The following is a 12,472-nucleotide window of genomic DNA, read 5'->3' on the forward strand; positions in this document are numbered from 1 at the left end:
TTTTTCTAGCAAACCGAACAATTCTATTGAATAACAGCCCTAGTATTCCGAAAAACTAGCCAAGCCTTGTGTGCCGACATTTGCCATTCTCGTGTTTATGAGAACTCTTGATGTGATATAAAGTGAACTTGATTTTGTGGTATTTCTTTTTCATTCGGAATTGAATTCAATTTCCAAGATTTCGCGAATTCCGTTGTAATTATAATCTAATTTGAAAATGATGAATTTTTTTGTAATTAATTTTCTTACTTACGCTCATAGATTCAGGAAGCGCACAACAGAAATTCAAGTCTGCTCTCTCCGAAAGATCTGTTTCAGGCGAAAACACCATCACTGAGGTTACATAATATATGAATTTCCACTGTTTTAGTGACTTTGATGCGTCTTGTGTGAACTTGCACAAACCAGTATTTATGTCATACAAATTGCTCATTATTTCCATTTGTATTATTTCTTCATTATTTCTACATCAAGTTACATATATTCATGTCAAAAGCTATAGAAGTTACTGCCTTGTAACAGTACATGAGTACGACTATGTTGAAATGATGATCTGTTAATTCAATAGCCCGGTTGAACTGTTTGAAATGGTATTAAATTTGTTACAGTTTCGGAAATGTGTTACGAGATTTCTTGGTAGCATCGGCGGCTTCTCGATGCCTGTCATCAAAGAGGACGCAGCAATACAGAAAGCTCAACTTGAAAAGGCCGACTCAGACTGTCAGCTGCTGTATCAAGTCCCGTTGCCTGGAGTTGACATGAGCTTATCTTTGGGTGAGTAGAATAGACTTTATTGAAAATTGAAGTTATAATTTAACCTGGTAGGTGTTTTACTTCGGGAAGTTTTCAATTAGTGGCTTTATGAATATTTGAAATTTTTCAAGTACCGCTGGTATTATATCCTGATCATAAGGCTGTTCAAAAAACGTTGCACACCAATTTTGTCTCAATTACAAATTACAGAAGCATTGCTTTATATGAAAAAAGTCTTAGATTTATTTAATAATTGAGTAGTATATTCATATTGAAATGAACCCGAATATTTTCAGCTGACACTCGTCAGGGGTAATCGTCAGCAACTAGTAGAGAATTCAAAAGAACAGCGTATATCAACAATCATAACACAAAATATGACGTCACCAGCACGGAATGTCGAATGCTGGTGATGTCATATTTTGTGTTATGATTGTTGATATACGCTGTTCTTTTGAATTCTCTACTAGTTGCTGACGATAGCCCCTGACGAGTGTCAGCCGAAAATATTCGGGTTCATTTAAATATGATTATATTGTTCAATTGTATACTGAAGTTCTGTACCTTCAAGAAACTGTTCATTTATTTAATAACAATAAACTCAGAATTCTTTCAAATTTTACTGGCAACCCAATGAAATAGTCAGATTAACTGAAAAAACTAATACGGTACCAACAAATTTGGCTCAATTCCAACCAGTAGAAGCGAAGATATTGCTGTTCAAGATTTCCAATCCTAGTATTTATGGTGGGTAGATCTAATAAATAAATATTGAATTTGCCACCATAAATACTAATTCTTTTAAACCAAAATTTGTTGTCACTTCATAATCAGTGATACTTGAATACTTGATTCAGCATTGAATGACCTGGGTGCACCAGATTTTGCTCATTCCTAATTGAGAGTTTTAGGTCAAATTTATCCGTTCTTGGTCAATTTTTGCAGGTAAAGTACTGTCCGAAGTGTCTGTGCTTGCGAGAGAATCTTCAGAACGGCAGACAAAACTGACGGCGTCCGAAGTTCTACATTCCATAGCGGTTTATGTCGTAGGACAAACTTACCAGCTGGGGATGAACGATATCAAGCCTTCCATGATGAAACCCTACGAATATTTGATCCCGGAACTTCTCAAAGCTGGCTGCGACTCAGAACCGGTCGGTGGTTATGCTGTGTTATCTAATCTTCACCAATATGAAGCTGACATCTTTCTTTAGGTGACGAGGTCCCTGTTCGAACCGTTGGTGATGCAGATCATTCATTTGTTTGCAAGCACGCCTAATGCGGTGGCTAGGATGCTCTTGGACGCTATTATGGTATGCAATAGTCTTAAGATGAATTTTCATTTTTTAAGTATATGCAGTGCGAATTTCAGCAACTTGACTCGTTCTTTTAGCACACCATATTATAGTACAAACAAATATATTGATTTGCAACTAAACACTAAATGTTATTTCAAGTTTGTTTGAAACTTGAAAGAAATGAAAGGGTTTTCTGTATGGGTCGGGCCTCATCAGTTGTATTTTATCATTCAAAACTTGCTATTTTTCATGACTGCTCGCAATGTATTCGTAAAATCTTTTGTACGAGACGAACTATGACTAATCACTATGCCCATAGCTTCCATCCAGGGTTGTAACCAAGTCACAAGTCAATCTCACTTTAATAGTTTTGACTCGAGTCAAGTCGAGTTATTTTTAATCTACCAACGTGACCAAGTCCCAAGACCAGTGTATGTATGATAGTGATTCGGGTAAGAGTCCAAGTCATTGTTTTCACTATTTAGTTCCGAGTTAAAGTCTTGTTAAACCCACTTTTTAGAACTTTCCTTGGTGATATCGAATGCTTCATATTCATAATATACTAATTTTCCTCACTTTTAGCAGTTTCTGATCGCATTTTCAAGTACCAGTACTAATAGACGAAATACCAATAGTGTGGTAACTTTACTATTCTCTGAAATTACAATGAAATGTCGTTCTCGGCCATCCAAGTCACATGACATGGTCCTAGTCATCAGTATACAATGTACATTCAGTATACTATACATTTTTATTACCGTGAGATTGAGATTGTGCAGATAAATATGCATAAAAATGAAGCCGCAATAGGAGAAGCTCATGATCTATGATAATATTTTATTACAATTTTTTACCAAGCAACAGTTCATTTGTGCCTAATATTTGCGATATATCTTCTCACAAAGGGCGGATTAGTGGATGAGAGTGATGAATTTCTGAGAGCGTTTTGTGCGAGATGCCTGGCCGAGTACCTGACCTGGATGTCAAAGCAAGGCGGTCAATCCAGTCCTACCGCGGACTGTTGCGAACAAGTATTTGAGAAATTATGCACGTTCGCCAAACATCCAAAAAGCAACCTGAGAATGGGTGCGGCGGTGGGATTCAAGGAAATTCAAAAGATTGTTGGGTACGCTTCCTTTTTTTGGGAGATATTCATTACGGTATATATTGTGATGATATGTAGGGGCATGTGTTGGGATGCTTGGATATTGAAATGTTGTAGGTGTTCGGGTGTGCTCCTTTTTGGGGGTAATGATAAAATGCACGAGGCAGGCCTTCATTAGTTTACTAACTAGGGGTGTCCATAATTTGGAAAATCTTTAAAATGATCCGTTCCCAAGAACATTCAAAACTTCAACTATTTAGTACAACCTGACCCCAATAAGTTCACACAAATTATAGTGTCGTTGTTAAGCTTTATATATTTGTATTCAAGGATGATGGATCCCGTCTGAAACAAGGAATTCGTTTGCCACTTGCATACACGACTTTGCTTTCCCTCGATGAAAGTAAGGCATGTAGCACAGCGCTTTCCTTCACAATAAAGCTGTCATGCTTTATACCTTATAGTAAATCAGCTGTTGTTTGTTCATCTTGTATTTCGTACTTCAACATGCCCTGAATTAATCCTAAATTATTATCTGTCAACCTACCTACAATGCGCTTTCAGAATCGCTGCTGGTAGCAGACTCCTTGATCATCTAATCAGCAAGCTGTTGTTGTCGTGATCATTGAAGCATAGCCTATAAGCCAATCAAGAGCCGTGGTTTCGAGATTACTAGTCTTCTCGCCGTTATGTGGTCGGTGACTCGCCCATTCTTAGGCAGCTACTTTCAAACGCTTTGCAGAAAATCCTTAACGGCTTTCCTGCGAGCTTCTTTTTGGCCCATTGTTGATTTCTATCAATAATCCATAGAATAAGACATTACAACGGAGCATTTGTAAGATTTTCCAAATTATGGACAACCCTACTGGTTATCTTATTTCTAAAATGTTACCATCCTCTCATTATAATTCTAATCTATTTTTTGGTTTTCCTGAAACACCACATGAGAACTGTATCGTTCGAAACGAACCAAGCTTGCTGTTCAGACATTTGCCTTTCTCATACTTGCGAAAATGAATTATGATTCGATATGGACTGAACTTAATTTTCGGCCCATTTCCAAATAACACAGCGCTTATAATTTATCACCTTTGCACTGCAGTGAAAATCCAAAGCTTGTAGACAAATATATTTTCCGAATGCTGGAAGCGTTTGTGTGTAGTCTTGTACTTTCTACTGCAGACATGGATTCGGTTGGAACAAAAAAGACATGCATCCAGGTTAGTACACTGGGTGCAATCTCTATGACAATGTATCAATCCCGGGAGTTCTTTGAGTTTTTGTCATCAATTGTAGTGTTAACGTACAATCTTTTTTGAATGGAACACCTTACTTAGCATTCGTTTTAAGGTATACTCGAAAATAAACTACTTGGAATAGCAAAGTCTGGTCACAGGCTATCTAGGGAATAGACTGTGTAACGTTTGCGAGCAAGCATGGCTCATTGGTTCTGAGCAGGGTTGTAACCAAGTCGCAAGGTTTCGAGTCGCAAGTCGATTTTAATTTTATAGTTTTGACTTCAAGTCGAGTCATTTTCATTTCACCACCGAGTCAAGTCACAGTTCAAGTCAGCTGGTAGAGGGTCGAGTGCGAGTCATAGTGTTTTGACTCGAGTCCGAGTCCTAGTCATTATTTTCACAGTTCAATTTTGAGTTCAACCCACTTTTTTCAATTCATGATATCGTAATTTTCCTTAGTCCTAACAGTTTTTTGCTCTGTTTTCGAAGTATCAGGACTGATAGACGAATCACCAATAATGTGGTGACTTTACTATTTTTCGAAGTTACAATGAAATGTCTTTCTAGGCCGTCCTAATCTCGAGTCATATGACTGGTTCGATTCATGCACAATGACTCGTACTTGTACTTGTCGAGTCATGACTCGAGTCATTACAACCCCGGGTGCTTTCACTCAATATAGACACCACCGAACAAAAAGCCACCTTTCATTGAACTTTACTTTGTTTTGCAGGCTATTCGTCTTATTGAAAACATTGTAATTTCCAACAAAGGAATGCTAGTAATCGACAATAAGGCACGCCTATCTGCCTCAGACCAGAGCGGGTGTCCGACTTGTCTAGTGTCTGCCATCGATTGGCTTTTCAAACAATTTCCACGCTCACAAACAGGTAATTATGATTTGTTTACTGGCAAAATCCCTGACTGCTACCAGTTTCTGCAGCTAGGCCTACTCTTAACAAGGAGAACTTGCATGTCCTGTTTGGATTGTGTGGCTGCATTATGTGAATCGATATTCATCTTTTCAGTAATATAATTCGTTATAATTATGGCTGGGCAATCGAGTAAATAGTAATTTGATGCTGAATGAGTTTTGGGCTTTGAGTCGTTTTGATGTCATGACGGTATGAAATATGTGGAAAGCCCCAATATGTACCTTTTATGCGACCACAAAGGATGTAGTGCCAGTTCTAGATCTCATTGAAGAGAATTTTGTATTTTTTCGACCTATTTCATTTCACGTTGTGACAATGCTAGTGGATTCACCACAAATTCATAGAAATATCATTTTCACTAACGTAAATAGCTTTGTACAGCTTGTTTTGAATGCTGCAATACAACCCATTGAAGTTTCAAGGCTTCCATGGTAAGAAAAAGCATCAAAACTACGATTCTCATTGGTAATATCAATATTTTCACTTCTCGAATCGAATCATTAGATTTAATACCTGATTCAGATTTCAGCACTAAAATCATTGTTCCCAGTCGAATATTCATCAAATAATGATTCCGTCTTCACAAAATCTCATCTGCACTTTTCAGAATGCCGCGAATTATGCATGCGACTGACTCTCCAATTTTCGTCGCTATTGCCCGCTGTCACATCGTTTTCGCAATGGATGCAAAATCGCATTGACGCTGTGGGATCGGAAGAAATCTATTCTCTGTAATCTTCATTCATTGCTCAAAATCTAGTGAAGCAGCATGATATTGAATTGATGAGAATTTTACAATTGAATAGTATATGATTGTTGAAATGTGGGAGAATATTTTTGGCTGACACTCTTCAGCGGTAATCGTCTGCGACTAGTAGAGAATTTGAAACAACTTTGTATACCAACAATGGTATCACCAAAATATGACTCCACAGTAGCGCTGTTCAAAAATAAACCCTTCCTTCAGATTTTACTGGCTACTTGATGAAATTGTTAGGTTGGTTAAAAAAACGCTGCACATCAACTTTGGCTCAATTCCAACCAGTAGAAGCGAGATTCTTGCAGTGGAAAGTTTTGAATTAATCATTAATTAATAAAAAATGAAAAATTTTGAAATTTTTCTGTAAACCCCATAAAAACCAAATTTGACTCAATTCCAACAACTAGAAGCAAAGTTATTGCAGTAAAAAATATCTAATTACATGATTTTATGATAAATAATGATGCGAGCTAGTCACCGTAAATACTATTTTATTCAAATCCAAATTTTTCTACTGCAATAACTTCGCTTCTACTGGTTGGAATTGAGTCAAATTTGGCGTGCTTTATCGCTAATGACAGCCTGACAATTTTATGCGGTTTACAGGAAAATTTCGAAATTTTATTTTTTCATTTTTAAATAAATTCATAACTTTCTACTGCAAGAATATCGCTTCTACTGCTTGGAATTTAGCCAAAGTTGATGTGCAGCATTTTCTTAACGAACCTAACAATTTTATCAAGTAGCCAGTGAAATCTGAAGGAAAAGTTATTTTTTGAACAGCCCTACTCCACAGGCACAAAATTCGAATAATTGAGGCGAACCGATATTCAATGTCCTATTCTACATGACACACAAACTCCATCTGTTGGCACGATTTTAGTTGAAGGATTTTGATGAAAAGTCGGCTCCAAAGAACATAAATGAAAGAATAGACAGTCGCTTTCGATTTCCACTGAGCTTGGGTAATCTGTTCGCCTGGATCATTCGAATATCCTACGCCTGTGACCTCAAATTTGGTGACAAGACTGGATATACAATGTTGTTTTCAATGCTCTACTAGTTGCTAACGATTAACCCTAACAAGTGTCGGTAAAATATATTCTGGCCTATTTCCATATGAAAATATTGTTCAATTGTATACTGAAGCTTTGTTTGTCCATGATGAGAATTACTCATTTGCATTCACACTAAATCGAGATCTTTATTACTGACTCTGATTATAAAAGACTTATTCGTTCTATTCGTTTTTTCGACCAGGTTTGACGGCAAAAGCCGTGATATTATGAAGCTATCAGTTGCGGCTGTACAAAATCAGAGAGATCTGACCTACGCTCAACGTTGTTTGGATCAGCTAATGGCTAGTCTTGACTGCTATTATTGGTCATGTGAAAATGACCTTCTGACGTCTGATCAACTGGTAAAGGGTGAGTGTGATATAGTTATCTCCCATTTCCGCTATCTTGTAACCATGGCTCTTGAACACTGTAATATCACTTCTCTCAACCATTGCATTATTTTACACTGACATTGTACCTTATAGATTGTTGTTACATTTCTGATATTTGATGCAAAATCAGACTTGTACAAACTACCAATCTGGTTGGTTGTTGGCCAACTAACTACTGTTTTTTAGAGTAATTTCAGTTCTCGTTCTAGTTGCGCATTTTAAAAATTGGGTGGTTCTAATTCTAGTTGCGCATTTTGAAAATTGGGTAGTTCTAATTCTAGTTGTTGTGTGATGTATTGAAGCCATTGCTAGCTTAAAGTCAACACTGCTAACAGCGGCGTAGTCAGGCCGAGGGTTTGGGTTCGAAACCCTCCCATTTCAAACTTGTACTGAAGCTCGTGTGGAATGCTGATCAAATTCTGATAAAATATAAACAAATAAATTTATTCACAATTTAGTTTAGTTAGTTATGTTTCTCTTAGTTTCGGGTTACCATATTTTGGAAATCTGAAAAGAGGACACTTTTTCAAAATTCTCAGACTTGCAATACCGGATGAAAATCCCGAAAAAATGGTAAATTTTTCCCACTTCGTGGTCGGTTGACTAAAAAAAAAGTCATCTTTCCGGCTAAGCTCCCGAAATAGCCGCCGGAGCGTTGCTTCAGTGCTAATTTACAGTATCTCACTCGAATTTTACCCTACGTTTAAACAGAATTCTGAAAAAAGAGGACATTTGGGCGTCCTCTGAGGACACTTTCAAAAAATGGAAAAAGAGAACAAATCCTCTTAAAAGATGACGTATGGTGACCCTGTCTTAGGTAGTTACGGATTTCGAAAGCTAGTTAGTTTGAGTTCTAGTTCTAGTTGTGAGTTCTGAAGAGTGAATAGTTCTAGTTCTGCTTCTAATTACGAGTCTTGGAAAGGGAGTAGTTGTAGTTGTAGTTGTAGTTGGGCATTTTGAAAATCCAGTAGTTAATCCAAGTCTGGCCACAATGAGCCTAACAAATTTGCATTTTATTCACGCCCAGGTTTTGTTTGTATAAATTCATGTTATTATTACTGTTAGAAGAAGTATATTTTCTGCGAATTTCATCTTAAATCTGATTTTTTGTTGTGCTATTGAATAATATATTCATATTGACATAAACCCGCATATTTTCGACTGATACTCATTAGGGATACTCGTCAGCAACTAGTAGAAAATTGAAAAGTACATTCTATATCAACAGTCGTATCGCAAAATGTTCTTTCCAGTTTACTACTAGTTGCTGACAATTACTCGTCACGAGTGTCAGTCGAAAATATTCAGGTTTATTTCAATACAATATAGGCCTACTATTCAATTGTATGTTGAAGTTGTATACTTACAAGAAGCTCTTCATAATAATTGTTTTAGCTAATACTCTTTTCCTTTCTCCTAGGGGTAACTGCAAATCTTCTGGAATGTGTTGATCATTTCATCAACGTGATCGCATCCAATGCGTTTGCTCTTGCGGCCAATTCAGGTAATAGTTTTGACGGTTTTGTTATTTTGTCATTTACCTCACCGCAATATTTCTTGTTCTAGAAGACGTGCAGCAACGTGATGTCGACATTTTGAATGACTTGAAATCTATCTTGGTTGTGAGGATTTTGGAATTGTGGAATTTGCTGATGCAGCCGCAATATATCAGAGAAGAATATGTGAGTGCCATCCTTGTTTGCGCCAACAGAACGAGTTTGTGTATAATCTAAAAATAGAATAGTAAGACATCTGTTGGCCTCAATTATTTGAAATTTCATGCCAGTGACGTCATACACGTTGATACAATCGTTGATGTACAATGTTCGTTCCAATTTTCTATCAATTGTTGACAATTACCCCAGGACAGCTACATAATTCTAGTTGTCAGTGATCTAATTTGTGAAATCTTTCTATGCTCTGATTGTAACTCTGATCGAATTTCTGGTTTTCGTGAAAATCCTACAGGAGAACGGTATCTTCCGAAACGAGCCAAGCTCGCTGTGCAGATTGAAATCGAATGCCGTAATGAACCCTCAAATTTAATGCCGTCGGTATTTGATTGAATGTAACTTAGCAGCACTGATTTTTAGGTCAAATTGAGATTTCAATTGGTCTTTAACTATATTATTATCAGTGGGAGCAGCGGTTTGCTTTTATTGTTTGTTGCTATATCAAATTTTTGTAGGAATACTTCTGAATCTGAAAGACTATTTAAGAAATTGTAAATGTTCGCCTGCAGAATGTGTAATGTGATATGTCCATCTTTTCAGATAACATCTTCATTTCTCAATCTGTTGGCGTCCTGCCTGATTGATCCACTCTCGGTCGGACTTGATTACGACAACGGATATTCGCAGAGGCTGTCAACGTTAATCACGGCGTTATGTCGTAAATGGAAGCAGTCCAATTTCAAGGGGATGTGTTTTTCTCGTCTTTCTACTCGTTCGGAAGGCCATGAGTATGATATTAATAGAGCGTGAACGATAATATCAAGTCGATATATTGAAAGAAATTAATTTTGGTATCAGCAATTGAAGACATAGTTGTAACCAAGTCAAGTCAATTTGACTTTTATAGTGTTGACTCGAGTCAAGCCGAGTCATTTTTAATCCACCACCGAGTCAAGTGCAAGTCAGGGAGCAATGGGTCGAGTCCGAGTCATAGTGTTAAGACTTAGTTTGAGTCCGAGCCATAGTATTCACTGTTCAGTATTGATTTCAAGTGGTTCAACTGTCTTCTGTGAAACGTTTGAATGAGATCGAAGTCCCGGATTAATAATACACTAATTTTTCACACCTTAGCATGTTTTTTTAAAAAGATCGAGACCGTTTCTGGGCCTGTTTTGCAATTATGAGTCCTGATATACGAGACTTGAATAGTCATATAATTTTTCGAGTCATATGACTTGGTGCGAGTCGTGTGCACTGACTCGAGTACAAGTCGAGTCAATACGTAAATAGATCGAGATGAGTCATTTTCCATTTTTAGCGAAATGACTCGAGGCAAGTCGAGTCATCAAAAAAGAGTCATGACTCGAGTCATTACAACCCTGGTAGAAGTTTTTAAAATCAAAACAGGCTAAACCTTACTTTAGTAATGTCATAAATTTCTTTTTAACTGCAAGTAGTGATTTCCCATCAAGGAAAACGTAGGAGAAGTAATTTAAATCATAACTGCGGTACTTGGATATAGTGAGAGTAGGCAAAAAGCTGTTCAAATAAATGCTCTGAAGTTTTGTAAATGTGCCTTAAGCTTAATCTTTTAAATATCGGCCTGATATATTGGGTTTATCAGTTTTGCCGGTATTTCCTATATCAATCGGGCAACAGATACAATAATTGATTTTTGCACTCATTTTCCGTAAATCACCGCTTACTTTGATTGCTTTTAGAATCTTTTCCAACCCTGTGAAATGCATCGAGGGATTCAACAGTGCCGAGACGGACAAGCTTTTATGGGCTTACGAGATTCTTATGGAAGCTGGGATCTGCCAAGATGTGGTTCCTGAACTGACAGTATGTGTGAGTCTGTGTTTTTTATTTTGCAAAATTTACTTTCTATCTCTGTGTAGGAAGAAAAACTACGTGCCATCGCCGTGTCTACACTGGAACATGTATCGTCCACGTTTTTGTCGACAAATCTTGACTCGCAATTGATCTTGTCTGATACCGAAACGCTACAGCAGAAAGAGGCCTTCCGTTTGATGAAACTTGCGTCCAAAATAGGTTTGCTCATCACATCACAGCAGTTCCAGTTGCGTAATTCAGTTATGGTAGTACTACAATATATGTAGCAGTACTTGTACCAACTACTGGCTTTCCAAATTACGCAACTGGAACTGCTACTTGATCTACCTCTTTTCAAAAGTTGACTCTAGAACTACAATCAGAACTACTCGCTTCTCAAAACTCGTAACTAGAACTGGGACTACCTATGTTTCAAAAGTCAACACTAGAATTGTAACTAGAACTAAAACTACTTACTTTTCAAAACTAGCAACTAGAACTAGAACTACTCGCTTTTCTAAAGTCGAAACTAGAAGGATTCACTTTTCAAATCTTGCGTCTAGAACTAAAGTCAAAACTAGAACTACTCACGTTTGAAAACTCTCAACTAGAACTAAAACTAGTGTACTCAGTTTGGTTGAAAAAAATACCAAATAACCTTTAATGTAATATAGAAACGGCATTATGTTCTTTGTGGCAGCAGAAATGACACATATTTGAACTTTCCACACCATCCATACTATTGCTCGATTCAGAATCTAACCAGTGCTAATGACTAACATAAACAAGACAGCTACTTTCATCCAGGAAAATTGGGTAGTGCATTAATTCTGTTTTTGTAGGATTCGAAAGTAAAGAGCCGGTCAACGTGATTTCTGACAAGTCCGCTGTGTTCAACGAAAACGGAGAGAGATTGGTGTCTACGAAAGGCGATTTGTTCTTTGCGAGATACAAGACAGAGGTAGCTTATACCGATAAAAGCGATAGCTACTTCCTTTTCAACACTCTCAACTAGAATTAGAACTACTCGTACTCAGTTTTCAAAGCTCGTATCTGTAACTAGAACTAATCAGTTTTGAAAAATCGAAACTAGAACTAGAACTAATCACTTTTGAAAGCTAGCAACTAGGACTAGAATCAGAACTACTCAGTTTTCAACACTCGTAACCAGAACTAGAACCGGAACTAATCACTCTTCAAAAAGTGCGACTAGGACAGGAACTAATAACTTTCCTACACCACTTTTCAAATATCGCAACTAGAACTAAAAGCAGAACTACTCAGTTTTCACAACCCGTAACTAGAACTGCAATTAGAAGCACTCGCTTTTCAAAACTTGCAACTAGAACTAGATCAACATTTCTTTCCATGTGAAATCGTCTCGATAATATCAACGACCCTATCAACAGTCGGACTCTAATTTT

General features: G+C 37.2%; 1 protein-coding gene across 3 annotated transcripts in view; it reads left to right on the top strand.

The window, feature by feature from the left end:
• LOC145456834 (DNA-dependent protein kinase catalytic subunit-like) overlaps positions 1-12,472 on the top strand; it is a 93,280-nt gene that overhangs the window by 29,816 nt on the left and 50,992 nt on the right. For 2 of the 3 annotated variants that reach the window (XM_080334958.1, XM_080334957.1), the window contains exons 18-32: positions 262-338; positions 609-774; positions 1,699-1,907; positions 1,968-2,066; positions 2,957-3,177; positions 4,259-4,376; positions 5,128-5,284; positions 5,937-6,060; positions 7,350-7,516; positions 8,960-9,043; positions 9,106-9,221; positions 9,813-10,000; positions 10,934-11,057; positions 11,114-11,267; positions 11,891-12,009. In XM_080334958.1, the coding sequence (XP_080191084.1) occupies positions 262-338; positions 609-774; positions 1,699-1,907; positions 1,968-2,066; positions 2,957-3,177; positions 4,259-4,376; positions 5,128-5,284; positions 5,937-6,060; positions 7,350-7,516; positions 8,960-9,043; positions 9,106-9,221; positions 9,813-10,000; positions 10,934-11,057; positions 11,114-11,267; positions 11,891-12,009 (2,123 nt within the window). The remainder of the gene's footprint in view (positions 1-261; positions 339-608; positions 775-1,698; positions 1,908-1,967; positions 2,067-2,956; positions 3,178-4,258; positions 4,377-5,127; positions 5,285-5,936; positions 6,061-7,349; positions 7,517-8,959; positions 9,044-9,105; positions 9,222-9,812; positions 10,001-10,933; positions 11,058-11,113; positions 11,268-11,890; positions 12,010-12,472) is intronic. The other variant, XM_080334959.1, reaches the window with a different exon arrangement.

The sequence above is a fragment of the Botryllus schlosseri genome, chromosome 15, assembly GCF_051294905.1.
Source record: "Botryllus schlosseri isolate E-star chromosome 15, Bs_hap1, whole genome shotgun sequence".
NCBI classification, from domain to species: Eukaryota; Metazoa; Chordata; class Ascidiacea; order Stolidobranchia; family Styelidae; genus Botryllus; species Botryllus schlosseri.